Source organism: Helianthus annuus, chromosome 3, assembly GCF_002127325.2.
Source record: "Helianthus annuus cultivar XRQ/B chromosome 3, HanXRQr2.0-SUNRISE, whole genome shotgun sequence".
NCBI lineage: Eukaryota > Viridiplantae > Streptophyta > Magnoliopsida > Asterales > Asteraceae > Helianthus > Helianthus annuus.
The window spans coordinates 110,751,957-110,766,567 of record NC_035435.2 but is presented as its reverse complement, the minus strand read 5'-3'; the positions used below and the strand labels follow the sequence as shown (position 1 = coordinate 110,766,567).

Below are 14,611 nucleotides of genomic sequence, written 5' to 3'. Positions count from 1 at the left end.
TTATCAGAAAAATATTATTATACTATGAAATGTGCATGTTTTTAAAGACATAAAAACTTGAGACCAAATATTGTCACTATTTCTCTAAGCAAATTTAAATCGGGTGACACGGTTGTCCAAATTGCTCGAACTTCGCTCGACGCTCGCTCGGAATATTTACGGCTCGAAAAACGCTCACTTGATTTTAAATGAGCCGCTCCGCTCGGTTCGGTTTGTAAACAAGCCAAGCACGAGCAAAGGTCTGCTCGGTTTGGCTCGGCTGTCCATAACAACGACTAAAACAAGCATGTAGTATCATGAAATTAGTTTATAGGCTGTTGATTGCAACAGTTTTTTTTACCATCGATCTATTTTTCTAGCACAAACTTGTAAAAATGTGATCACCAACTTCATTGTTAGCCCCAAAAAGCTTGAGTTCATTAAAACTGAAGTACAAATCAATACACAAACTTTGTCCCACAGAAAACCTTGACAGTTTCATAAGCCAATTCTTGTACCGGTGTTCTTGACCACACATCCATACCATCCTATAGTTTCTGCAAAAAAAAAAAAAAAAAAAAAAAGTGGATTAAGGCCTTGTCAGTTGTCAATCTGGGGTGTGTAGTCCCAAAAGGGTTTAAATGAGTTGGATCAAAATGCTGTCACTACACAGGTTGAAGGTCGCTCAAAGTCTATTTTTAATGTTAAGGATTTAGGTTATTATTGTCATAATATTGTTCTTATAATCGCAATTAATGCATTATACTTCTAAATAACGATAAGAAAGTGTGTGGGTCAACCCACTCCGACCCATTTGGCCCGATAACCTACCCACTAGTTGCTATTTAAAAAAAAAAAGTCTGGCTATCACTTTTTTCTACTCCGGCAACCATGATTACGAATAAAACAAGAGAATTTGATTACCATGATGACATGAAGCTAATCAGGTTTGCTTGATTAAAGTTTCAATATCAGCTGCTACTTCAGATACTTTAGAATCCTTTGATGCTTTTGCTAATTTGGCGATACTGCCAACTTCAAAGTCCAGTGCTATCTTCTTTACGAGACCCTCCAGCATCTGTAATAGATAAACGAGTCTAGGCTTCAATTACCGGCTATAATGCGGGTCAAAATGTTTAATATATCATGTGTTGTAGGAGCGTCAATCATGTCGGTCTAGCAAGTTGAATAATAAAACCGAACACAACTCGTATGTGTTCATGTCTAAGACATCGACCTTAACACACTTAAAATCGTGCAACCCAAGCACGACCCATTTAACCAATTTCTCCGAGTCAAATGGGTTGCATGAGTTATAATCAAGTTGTAAACTTCCTAAATGGGTTGGTGGGTTATAATAAACAAGTTACATTGGTCGTAAGGCGGGTCGGCCTATTTAATTAAATAAGTTGACGATCGAATGCTTTGGTGAATAAAAACCGTGATTATTGATAACGAGTGACAAGTTAAACATACCAGTGATCCAATAGCAACTAAGGCGCGGTATTTCGCATCAACTTCTAAAGCTTCTCCTTCAGCGATCTTTAAATGAAAGCAATAAAAACCATGATTATTGCACGTCATACACACAAATAGTAGTAGATGACTAATTGATTTTTCTTATAACGGTTCAAATCAAGTTAAAAAAAGAAACAAATATAACTTAAAAGGAAACGGGTCTTAGGGATTTGACAGCTGGAAGTACTCCAAAGTGTTTTTTAACGCATCAAACCTTCCAAAACCAATTTATACAATAAATGATAATAATAACTTTGTTTTAGCAACAAAATATATTTGTGATTCATATATTGACACTAAACAATTATCAAATATAAATTCAGAGCATAAAGTGTTAAGATAAATCAGTGTACCCAATCACTTTCGACATGTACCAAAACTTTACCCTTTTGGGCCTAAACCTATTTTGACCCGTTTATAACCCCTGCCACCCGTCCACCAAATTGCCCTTTAAGGGAAAGGTCTATGTACCTCCAGAGCTGCTGAAAGAACATGAGCTTGACCTTCTTCATCCTTCTTTTCAATCAACAACACAGCATAACTATAAACATCAAGGTTAATGAGAACTGTTAGCTTAAAAACTTACGATTGCAATCAACTGTAGAACAACAGAGATGCTTAAAATATGTATGCAATTCAGAGAAGTGTTTTACTATCTTGATGAAAATATAAGAAACAGCCTTGGCAATGGCAAAGTTTTTGTTCTTTTTATTAATGTTGAAGAATTAAACAAATTAACAAAATTATTATTGATTTCATCTACTCATCACCTTCAACATTTATAAATTACTGTTCATTATTCTTTCTTGTCTCCTCCATACCATTGTAATTTCCATTAAGATGAAAGATAACAATATGTTCCCGAGTCTAATTTAACCGGGGGAGGGGAAGGAAAATTTTCTCTTCTAATCTCTCCAATTTGGGAGGATGAATATATGGTCATATTTGGTCATATTTTCTTCCCTTTTCCCTCCCCTCCCCCTGTTAAATGAAACTCGGGAACATGATTTTTCATATTTTCATCTCTTTTCCCTCCCCTCCCCCTGTTAAATGAGACTCGGGAACAGAGTGTTAGAGTTACATTGAATGTAAAACTCATGAGTACTTACTTGAGCACCAATGTAGAGTAAGATACTTGGACATTCTTATTCGAAGATGAGTAACAACTTGCAAATGCATCGAAAATCTACAAGGTTAGGAAAATAGAAATCAGTATGCATTGCTTAAAAACCGAAGGCTAATTATGTTGATGAAAATCGAGAAACAAAAAAAAGAAGTGTATTTTTCTTGATGTGAAATATTGCGTATAAATCTTTTAGAATGAATACAAACTATCTAAAACACATGGAAACATTAATAGCTTAATAAGGTTTTGAAATGTGAATTATTCTAGGGTTTATTTAGCATATTTGTAATTGTTTATTGATAGCTTTTCCTTCAGGTTATGGTTAGGATAAATAGACTGGTGGGGTTAATGTATTTAGTTTGATATTCAGTTTAATAATAATACAAAGAAAAAAGCCGTGGTGAGTTACTACAAATATATTCTGTGTTTATTGTAATTTTTAAAAGTGCATCTGCCAACACAAACAAACAAAAACTACTATTTTCACATAACATTCTTATAACCTAAAAGAATACAAAGTTTAGCACTTGTAACATACCTCAACACGATGCTTTTGCAACCAAAGATGAAATCCTGAATTTTTAAAAAGATTTACCACCACCCGGATACTGGTTAGAAGATTCGGGGGAAGAGGACTGCTTGTAACCTTTTTAATCAACTCCATGAATGTATCTGAAGAAGAAAAGACAGATTCATAATTAATTCAAAATCAATCAGCATATTCAAGAAACCTGCAGGTTGTTTTATGTTTGTGAGAAATTAGTATAGATACCATTTTCATCATTAGCACGCTTGACAAGAGTTGACCCATCCGGATGCAGAATGACCATCCTTAGCACGTCAATAACTGAAAATAGAAACAATAGCTGATTATTTTAGTACCGCAACGGTTCAAATGTGATTATGATGACCCTATTTTTGAAGATATAGCATATGACCGCCATACGATTAAGAATAACATACACACCTCAAGATAACAAGAGATACAAAAACAAAGGATGTGTCGTAAACTATTACGTATAATCATATGCTCACTTTGTGGAACAACTCAATCAGTATATGACAAAACATCAATAATACAACTGTCAAACCGTGTATTTATCATTCTTAAGACAATCATAGTATCTTCAACTCAAAAAAAAAAAAAAAGATGCTCACCTGGAAATATCATTGAAACGGGCCATGATTTTAGCAATTTTAACAATAAACGGATGTCCTCGTCTGAGAATTTACTACTATGATAATAGGATGTGTCCTTCAATATCTTGGCTATGGCACCCAATCTTGTTGTCTCGGTATCACTGATCGACAAGCTCTGCTGGTCCTAAAATAACAAAAAAATAAACAATTAGATTAGCATATATAAAAAAGCATTAAACAGGCATACTGACGATAAAAATACAAGCAAAAAACTTACTGGGTCAGACCGCAAAGTGTTATTGAACTCTGAAATCTTTTTAAGAATCCCATCAAACTGAGCAGCATCAAAAACAAGCATTCCTTTCTGAAAAAAAAAAAAAAAAAAAAGTAGTTGTAAGTTATGGGTAATACACTTGAAAATGCATTCCTAAGATCAAATATGGAAGAAATTAGTAAATCTAATCTGTAAAATAAAAAATAATACAAATTAAAGCTCTTTGCTCATGTTTGAAGAACTTTATAAATGTTATACAAATGAACTAAGATGACAAGCTTAATGTAACATTAATTAGTTTGTAGACATATCAGCAACATTTCAAATTATCCACATTGGAGTTGGAACAACTCAATCTGCACATAATAGATGTAAGTAGTCGAAGATGTGTGCTCTTCTAGAAATTGAAGAAAGATCAAGGACTTGAAATAAAAAAATAAAAATCCGTTTTCACTTTTATCCACTAAAAAAATAAAATTGGTTCAAATCACTTGCCAGAGTTTCTAAATTAGCTTACTCAATCTCAAAACAAACTTAACTTAACAAAATGTTTACAATCCACCAAGTATGAGTTTGACATAACATCTACCGATTATAGTAAATAAGATCCGATATTGACACACATAAGGGTACCGTTCAAGACAGCTAAAAGGGATGCAATCGAATTCAAACGTAACAGTGCTAAACATTCATAGATGACAACAAAAAGGGATGCAAAAATGCAGCACCTAGTAAATATGTGCTTATAAGTAAACTCTGAGACAATAAACATACCTTGGGTATATGTTTGAATGTCGGTTTGCTTGATACAGCTGTTCCAAATGCAAATAAAAATATAAGGAGAAGGTACTTCAAATAGACATGAAAACAAAATGAAATTCTAGGCCCGTAAACAAACCTGTTCATGAACTTGTTTGGCGGGAAGTTCAACGAACATGAACAAAAATATTTGTTCATTTACTTTCGTGAACGTCCGTTTATGTTCGTTTATGTTTTAATAAATACATATGGAGTTATATATTATATTTATATAAATATAAATATAAAAGAGGCTTTCTAACTGCTTATATACATATAACTAATTGATAACTGGGCCTTCCAGTAATAAAAATGGGTTTTCCAATAGAACTTATCGTAATTAATCAATAATTAATAAAAAAAAAGCTACCTTATGTCCGTTTATGTTTGGTCATTTATTTTCAATTTGTTGTTTTATGTTTGGTAAATTATGTTCGTTTAAGTTTGTTTGTTTATGTTCGTTTATGTTCGTTTACGTTCGTGAACTGTTGTTTAGGTTTTAAACGAACACAAACATCCCCATTTTCTTACTGAACAAACACGAACAAAAATTTGTTCGATTATATGTTCGTGCCCGTGTTCGTATTCCTGTTCGGTTAAAGTTAAATGAACGAACACGAACATGCCTCATTCGGTTCGTTTACAGGCCTACGGAATTCCATCCAACAATAAGCACATACCAGACTTTGAAGGCTGCCCAGGTACATAAGCACTGGCTGAAAGACACAAGAAACGATATCAATAATTAAAATGAACGAATCTATGAAGAAAAAAATGATTACTGGATCACACCATATGATGATGTACTTACATCCAGTGTAAGGATCACGGAATGATGAATCAAGCATGAAGTCTTTTTGTCCTGAATTTTGTAATATAAATTCTACAACTTGTTGACGGTATGAAAGTGGCAAATTTTCCTTGAGAAGCCACTTATCAGCTGTGTCATAAACATTATCTGTAAATGGCACACAAAACTACAATCATCACCAAATAGTTTTTTAATAATATCCATTATGTTACTGGCATGTCTTGAAATAAAACAAAAAGTACCTGATCTGTTGTATGGCAATTTTCGAATAGGTTCACCATCTCCAATATCGACATCGAACACTGATTAACACAGTTTTTTTGTGGTTTGAGTTGATGAGAAACAAGAAAAGAAAAGAAACATAGACGTTAAAGCCAAAGCAGATTATCGAAAGGCTAACCGTAATCATATTGTACTCCATTAAGAACAGTGCGCTTCATGCCATCATCAGGCCCATCAACTACTTCCCCGATCTGAAATACGTATAATAAATGTTAAGTATGATATCAACATAACTAGAAATTCTAATCTTTTAACGGCATAAAAAATCTAATAGAAAACTCTAGCCACTGATTAACTTGAGTTGTCATGGTTGACTTTATGTTATGATCTCATAACACCCAGAAGTAACAATGAAAATGGATGCAAACAATATGGATCAGAAAATGGATTATAAAATATATGAGTAGTCAATAGAACTGGTATCCATAACATTAATTATACAGCTTGATTCGTGTAAGATTTAAGGGTCTACCTACATAAAGATACGACAGACATCCTGAATTGTAAGCCAACAACATTTATATATCACACATGATGAATAAAATCAGATGAAAACAAGTGTCCTATACCCATAATACCATCAAACTAACACTGTTATAAAAATCAGATGAAAATAAGGCATGACTGAAAAGTAATCCAGAAAATGTTACAGAGTCGTACCTTATCCCACTTTTGTTCCTTCATATTCCATGCATATGCAACACCATTGTCACCTTCTCGTACAACAATTGTCTGCCCATCTTTGGTTCCTGTTCATCCCAAAATCAAAGGGATTCAGAATTAAAGGCTAGTTTGTTTCTTTTATAAGATGATGACTAAAGAAATACATAGAGAATGTGTTTTATTCAAAACCTCAACCTCACTATAGCCAAATAAGTAATTCATGTTTTTATTAGCAAACAATGAATACATCAAAATCCATTATACAATCATAACTGTTGTTCAGAAAACTCTGTAAACCTAATTGGTTTTCCACATATGTAAACGCCTGACAAACATCAAAAGACCTATGTTTAAATTGATAAAATATTTCTACATATTTTACCAAATAGTACATACGCATTTAATTGTTGATGATTATTAGTCAATTACGACAGTTGCTAACCAGCTGATAATCATATAATGCTCAAAAAAAGCAAATCTCGTGTGGTCCTAATCTTGTATGAGAAGAAAAAACTGATAGTACCTGGAACCTGCAAAGCCTCTAGACCAGGTAATTCCTCCAATTTCAAGCCTCCAACCCTCTTCCTAACAAGCACAAAATGAAGATTTGATAAAATATAGATACCTAACACAGTTGTCCGAATGTACTATCTTCACGTTAAGAAGATGCTCCTCTCCCTCGGTTTTTGTTGATTATTGAATAGAAAGAACATTGTTCTTGAACCCTTTGGTTCATTTATCGTCTTTGATTTATCTAATTGTTCTTGAGCCATTTGATAAACCATGAGCCCTGATACCAACTGATGCAGTTTCGGATGCAATCAAATGGCTCAAAGACTTAATGGTTATTCAAAGACGATAAAACGAATCGAATGGTTCCAAGAAACCTCAAAGGTTTTCTTTACAATAATCAAAACTCAAAAACTAACTAAACAATAACCCTAGATCCTAATTTACAAGGAATGAAAAGAGATATACTAGGAAATTTAAATCCCCACAAAATAGGAAACTAAATAAAAAGATAAAATTCAAATAATAAAAGATTAAAATGGTTTGGGTTCGTACCCAGATGCTCCTGCATCACAATCACTCATCCAAGTCTGAACAATATAAATGGTAAAAATATGTGTGCTTAAGTTCCGTTGTATATCTGGATTCTAGAGTAACTATACAATTAGAACTTTAATCATCGATGCATAATTTTCTGTTTTAAGAGTAACAAATTATCCTATGGCTCATTTTCATTTATATGGCACAACGCTATCTGGCCCATACTCAAGTCCATAGTTATAACATATAGCCGAATTAAATACATGCGTGTGTATAGTACGTTCACTGGAAAACTAACAACAATTTGAAAACCAGAAAATCGCTATTGATCATATGTCAAACAGTGTAAAGGTAAAAGGAATAAGAAATAACTTGTGCAAATTAGAAAGGCAAACATCACAGTTTCAACTTTCAAGAAGCTGTTGAGTTGGTAAAATTGCTCATTACATTAGAAGTTCCTTCTACAGGAATAAGCATAATACAACACTACTTAGTAACATATAACCCATGCCTTTCTTCTTCTTTTAATAAAATTTTCTAGTGTTCTACCCAGCTTCAACCTTATTCAAAATATCCATCAATCGTAAGAAACATATGAGCTCAGAAATTGCCATTACATGGTCGATGTAGAGCATCATATAACATGCTTGCACAATGCAAACTATAATCCAACCCAATCATATGAAATCCAGCCAACAAAGAACAGATATTCCAATGATTATATGTTCTTAAAGAACAATAATATATATGTAGCTTTCTATACAGGTTGGTGTACCATAATCCAGATTTATACCCACGCCCAAATCAATGATTCGGTATAGAAGAACAAAAAAAAATATGACCTTGAAAACATGATTTCTTAAAGAAAGTGGTAGATACCTGCTTCCCTTGTAATGGGAAAGTAGAGAGGCATATGCCTCAAGTTCAGAAGCCTCGGCTATCTTATCCGGGTGTACAGTCCAAACACGTGCCACACCATCGGAACATGCAGTTACGATATCACCATTTTCCAAGAATTTGACATCCCAAACACAACCAGGATGCTCTATGCTTTGGACACAAACTCCATCTAGAAGCCAAACACATACTCTCAATGGTTAACATCAAAGTAATAAAATAGGAAGAAGCATGTATAATTGTATATAAATATTTTGTAGGCTATATCAGAGTTGCCTTGCAATACCCAGAAAGATACATCAATTGGACGTGTGATGAGCACCTAATGCATCAAGTACACTCTCATACAAGTGACTCAAGCATACAGATATAAACCATGTAACTAATGTATCTGACCAGATATATGATACTTGAAAGGATGTAGCATAATTGTATTCCACTATACATATTTTTAGTCAAACTTTTTTAATATTGAAACATTAGCTATGCTATCCAAAATAACATTTTGATGTTTCTCCATGTAAACAATTTGCATGGCTACCCGGTTCATGAAAATACATACTACAAATCCAAAACTGGCTACACACAATCATAGCAAGATTCTCATGCTTGTTAAAAAGTATGGTCAAGCAAATATGTAAAATTCCAGATATGATATATACAGGCAGTTGAACACAAATGTCACTAATGAGAACATAGAAGGTTCTTATACTTGATTTTTTTCTCAATAAGATTAGACCCCGAGAGTATAGCATAATGCATTAGATATCTGCTAGATATTTTCCATAACTATCAGTATACGTGATTCCAATTTAAGTTTGGATCCAAAATACGGCTCCGACTAAAGTAGAATTCTTCTAAATGATGTTATCTTGGTGGCTGATATCAACTTCAATGATTAGTATTAACTGACAACACATTCATTATTGGCATCTCATCTTCATGTAGTACTAGAAATATATGTGTTTAGCATACTAATCTTCATGTAGCATTAGAAATATATGTGTGTTAGCATACTAAAGTTGATATATCACCTTTCCATATCTTTGCTGATCCATCCTCACTACCACTGACAACAAACCCAGATTTGTGTGCATCAACAGAATAGACAATGGCTGTGTGACCAACCATCTCCAGTAAAACCTCACCGGTGAGCGCCCATAACCTGATTGAACTGTCATATATATACCAAATACCAGTCAATTTAAGTATTTAATGAATAAAACTATTAAAATTTAGTTGTGATTGGACATAGAAAATAAGGGAAATCAAGGGGAGGTGGAGGTAACATTTCTAAGAGATGATGAAGTATGCATACATCAACAATCAAGTACCAAATTATTGCATATGCCTTATATAAACATGCAGAGGTACTAACAGAATGAATGCAGTGTATATTAGAGATAAGTTATAAGTACTACGCAGCTAGAACCTGAGCTAGAATTGCAAATTCAAAGCTACGATTAATTTTAGATTGATAGGTCCCAAAATAGTGCATAAATCACATTTAGAGACGATTCATGATTTTATAATTCCAAAAATGGCATTGAATTGATAGTTCCTTTGCTATGTCTTAACACATGTATGATTCTTGTTTTCTTCCTTTAAGAATGCAATCAGAAAAGGAAAGAAGGTTTTCGTGTATTTTATTCCAAAGTAGAAGTGGGTATTTAAACTTTTACTAATAACAGCCTACGCCCTACAGTACATAGTCTTAAGTATCTATCCTTTTACTAATTACAGCCTACAGTTATACTTTGGCCACAAAATGTTATAATTATGCTTTGGCTACCATTACAACACTTCGTCACATGCTGAAATAGAAAGCTTATGTATATGTTTGGGCAAGAAGTTTGCTTATCCACATGTGAAATATGGGAATGCATGCCTAAACAATAAACATAGAAGTATTTCAGAACCAGAAAGCTTACGCATCATGTGACGCAGAAAGTATGCCCAAATCAGGCATTATAGCCAAACCTCTCACTGTATCTGCAGAGTTCTCAAAATAAACAACCACAATCAAATTAAACGAATTCATTTTCAAAGATAAAAAAAACGCATCAGCATACGAGCTATTTGTTCAAGTCATACAAGCTCATAGATGATGCACGTACATATAGAGTATGATGATATCAAATTTGGTTATATAACTTCTCTACTTGTAAGCATATGCACTAATGTTTTTCTGCTCGTGTTGTAAGAAGTAGACAGAGGCAAGGGCATACCTGTATGACCAGAAAAAGTGTGTGTGCATGTGCTTCCCTTCCAAAGCTTTATTGTGCTGTCGCTTGAACCTGGATGACATCATGACAATTGTATCAAATAAACTACATTCATAAGTGTAGCCAGCTTGGTCATACAAACTTTCATTCACAAACATGGTCCACTGTACATATTATTAAATATAAAGAAGTGACAAAAGGCAATAAACTGGGGCCTAAATACGTAGGATTGGGACAATGGAAAGACAAAAAACAATAGAAAACAGAAATAGATGGTAAAGAAAGGGAGGATTAAAGAAACACGAAAAAACAAATCTAAAATTGTAATTTAATGAGTAAGAGGGATTTAAACCTGTAATGAGTTCGCCAGTATGTAAACTCCTTACTACTTGGATCGGTGCCTTGTGAGCTTCCCAAACCTCACTTTGCTGCTCTCCTTTCCATCGTCTTAGTGTACTTTCATAAAGGGAAAAAATGGACAACCGATATCAGGCTCTATGATGAAAAAAAATCGATCGAATATATGTTAATGCAGCAAAATTTCCTACATGAGATAACAGTCTCAAATTTTAACAAGAAGAAATTTGGACAATATGTGCAGGCATAATTTCCTTACTACTTTTAGAGGATTAGTACAGGCATAAGCTATTTGGCAACCTTTACAACAAATGTTGGTTTCATCCCTTTTCTCTTTTGAGCAAGCCCTACCTAAAAACTTACATTGTCATCCTTTAAGTTTCAAAGCACTAAAGCAATTTTCTTAAAAACTTACATTTATTTCCAAAACTTACTAGTAAGGCATTCAAGAAACAATTCATGTAATTTACAAATGCTTTTCTTAAACTTATAATTATTTTTCATGATTTTTGGCATGAATTACAATGGATCATCCACAAACCACAAACAGTAACCGTGTGCCAACAAGCTAGCTAATGCATCTTGTATAACCACGAACCAATAGTTTCAAAGGTAATTCTGTATTTCGGGCTCGGTTTGCATCGAAAAAAGCAAGTACTCCATCACTAAGATGATGAAAATTTTCCTTTTATCCTTTACAGGCTTACAACATGAAACACATTGCATGATAATCCAGTGACAAATAACTAACAAGTAGTCAAAACAGTTGACTAACCAATCCATAGAAGATGATACGATGTCTGATCCATCCAAAGTGACACCTGTGACTTGCATTTTATGACCTCTAAGCGTCTGAACTTTTTCTCCGGTCGCAAGATCCCATACCAATACAAGTGTGTCCATACCACCAGATATTAGGGCACCTTCTGGAAACTGTTCATTCGGGGGAATCCAAGCCAGTGGTCCAACAAAGCTAGTATGCCCAAGTAGTATCTTTGAGGAAGTGTAAGCAGCGTTAGTTTTATCCAAAGACCAGAACCTGATGGTTCGGTCTCTTGATGAAGTTGCTATTCCATCATTCTCACAAACACATATACCACGAACCTAAAAATAAACAAATAAAAAATATTAACGTTCATCACAAAACAGCGTGCTATCCACAACCAAAACTCGGCCTTGTCCCTACAAATTACAACAAAGTGCATGAGCTCTACCAATTTTGCTAATAGCTCCTAGGGTGATACTACAACAGGAACAGAAGGAGACCAAAGAGCTGCAATTAGACTTTTGGACACTAACTTCAGCTTGTAAAATCCTTTGACGGTAAAGTTGATACGAACTTAAGAAGTTATTAACAATGCATCATGCAACTATTGCTATCATAAAGTGCCTACTAACAGTTAGTAACAAAAGCCTCTGTAAACATATAAGAGGATAAGAGCAATATGAATCCATGTTTATATTCAAAAATTGTCTTCAATATGCATCTGTAATTTCATAACCACGGGAGTGTAAATTACTGATTAGCCGTATAATAACCAGAACGTGAATAAAATAAATGCTAACGTAATAACTCTAGCAAACCAAAAACAACGTAGCACCAACAGCATAACGAAATTGTAACTTTCATTACTTTTTTCAATGAAATAAAGACAGCGTTCTTGTTGTATTACCCTCAACTACAACATCTCAGAATAAATCCATATTTATTATCAATATGCATCTCTAATTTAATAACCACGAGAGTGTATATTACTGTTTAACCGTATAACAATCAGAAAGTGAGATGAATGCTAAGCCTAATATCTTTAGTAAACAAAATCAATGTAGCATCAGTAGCTTAACGAAATCGCAACTTTCATTACTTTTTTCAATGAAATTCAGACAGTGTTCTTCCTGTATTGCCTTCAACTACAACATCTCAGATAATCAAACAATAAAGCCTATCTAACTCGTAGTCCACCACGAAATCATTCAATTTTCAATTTCGTTTACAAGTTCTAGAACCATATAATAATCAAAACGTCACGTACGCTAAACTAACAATCCTATCAAACAAAATCAATGTAGCACCAATAGCTTAACGAAATCATAACAACCATAACTGTTCTCAACAAAACTCAGACAGTATCCTTCCTGTATCGCTCTCAACTACAACAACATCTCAAATAATCAAACAACGACGCCAATCTAACTCGTAATTCACCACATAGAACCGTTCAATTTCCCCAATCATAGCAAAAACTCAATCAATAACCAAATTAATGAACTCGTAATTCACCACGAAATCGTTCAATTTCGTTTACAAGTTCTAAAAACCGTAAAATAATCAACACGTTAGTCTCACGAACACTAGGCATAAAAATTCTAGCAAACAAAATCAATGTAGCAGCAACGGCGTTACGAAATCGTAACTTCCATAACTTTTCTCAACAAAATTCAGACGGTATCCTCCTGTATCGCCCACAACCACAACAACATCTCAAATAATCAAACAAAGAAGCCAATCTAACTCGTAATTCACCACAAAACCGTTCAATTTCCCCAATCATAGCGAAAACTCAATTAACAAGTAAACTAATGAACTCGCTAGCAACTAAATCTCGCTAAAAAGTCATCATAATCACAAATTAAAAAAAAAGGAGAGAAAAGAAGAGAGGCTTACGTCATCTTCATGACCTCGAAGCTGGCAGCGCAATCGGTACTCAACGAAGTCGATGTCCATAGCCATGGCAGATGAGATAGATATAGAGAGAGAATGTGTTTAGGGTTTGTGGATGGATGAAGCAATCGGATTAACCGTCGTCTCCGGTGAGATGGGCCGTTTATAGGTTTGTAAGTTCTAAAGATCGCTTGTTCCCCAAGTTGTGCTTCTTGTGTGATATGTGATGATGACTGAGAAGTGAGAAGGGTTATTAAGCTTTGTGTTTATCGATTTTAACAGAATTATACTGCATTTCTTTTTCTTTTTTTCCTTTTTTTTTAACGGCAAATTTAGATCAACCGCTAGAGTATTATCGTGTTACCAGTGGAACTACCCGATCATATCTATATCCACTAAGCATAATCCTATACACCAATTCAGGAGGAAACCACATAAATATGGGAAAAAAACCCTTGTAGAAATCGAACCAGGACCTATTGGTTCCAAAGCTTTATCCCACAAGATCCCACTAGGCTGCATATCTAATTATAACTTCTAAAACATATTACGTAAGGAAGGAAGGGGCACTTTAGGGTAAGTACTTTAGCCCCAATCAACCACCACTCACCAACTCAAAAATTACTCATACTTACCCATTAGCTAGTAAGTGGTCAGGGGCGGACCTACCTCTTTGGTAGGGGTAACCCCCGCTACCCCTTGGTCGGAAAAAATTTAGAAAAATTGGTGTAAATTTTGGAAAAATTTGACGTTTTTTCGATTTCGTTACGGCTTATTTATAACACGTTACCCCTTGGTCGGAATCCTAGATCCGCCACTGTAAGTGGTG

At 34.3% G+C, this 14,611-nt stretch overlaps 1 protein-coding gene across 1 annotated transcript; it reads right to left on the bottom strand.

Moving 5' to 3' along the window:
* Positions 1-274: 274 nt before the first annotated feature.
* LOC110872286 (phospholipase A-2-activating protein) lies at positions 275-14,010 on the bottom strand. Its single transcript, XM_022121058.2, has 23 exons — positions 13,786-14,010; positions 11,896-12,224; positions 11,116-11,219; positions 10,767-10,835; positions 10,470-10,530; positions 9,573-9,712; positions 8,521-8,710; positions 7,115-7,176; positions 6,589-6,677; positions 6,047-6,119; positions 5,889-5,948; positions 5,647-5,793; positions 5,516-5,551; positions 4,812-4,849; positions 4,041-4,127; positions 3,782-3,947; positions 3,396-3,470; positions 3,162-3,295; positions 2,607-2,683; positions 1,969-2,038; positions 1,456-1,521; positions 904-1,057; positions 275-536 (listed from the first exon to the last, which is right to left on the bottom strand). The coding sequence occupies exons 1-22, from the start codon at positions 13,849-13,851 to the stop codon at positions 923-925; spliced, it is 2,274 nt and encodes a 757-aa protein (XP_021976750.1). The 5' UTR covers positions 13,852-14,010; the 3' UTR covers positions 275-536; positions 904-922.
* Positions 14,011-14,611: the final 601 nt, after the last annotated feature.

Excerpts from the sequence above, each read along its gene's own strand:
- LOC110872286 (XM_022121058.2), bottom strand. The coding sequence starts at position 13,851 with ATGGCTATGGACATCGACTTCGTTGAGTACCGATTGCGCTGCCAGCTT. Across the intron at positions 8,711-9,572 it reads ATCAGCAAAGATATGGAAAG|ATGGAGTTTGTGTCCAAAGC; the intron begins GTGATATATCAA and ends TTTGGCTTCTAG. Across the intron at positions 4,128-4,811 it reads CATTCAAACATATACCCAAG|AAAGGAATGCTTGTTTTTGA; the intron begins GTATGTTTATTG and ends TTTTTTTTTCAG.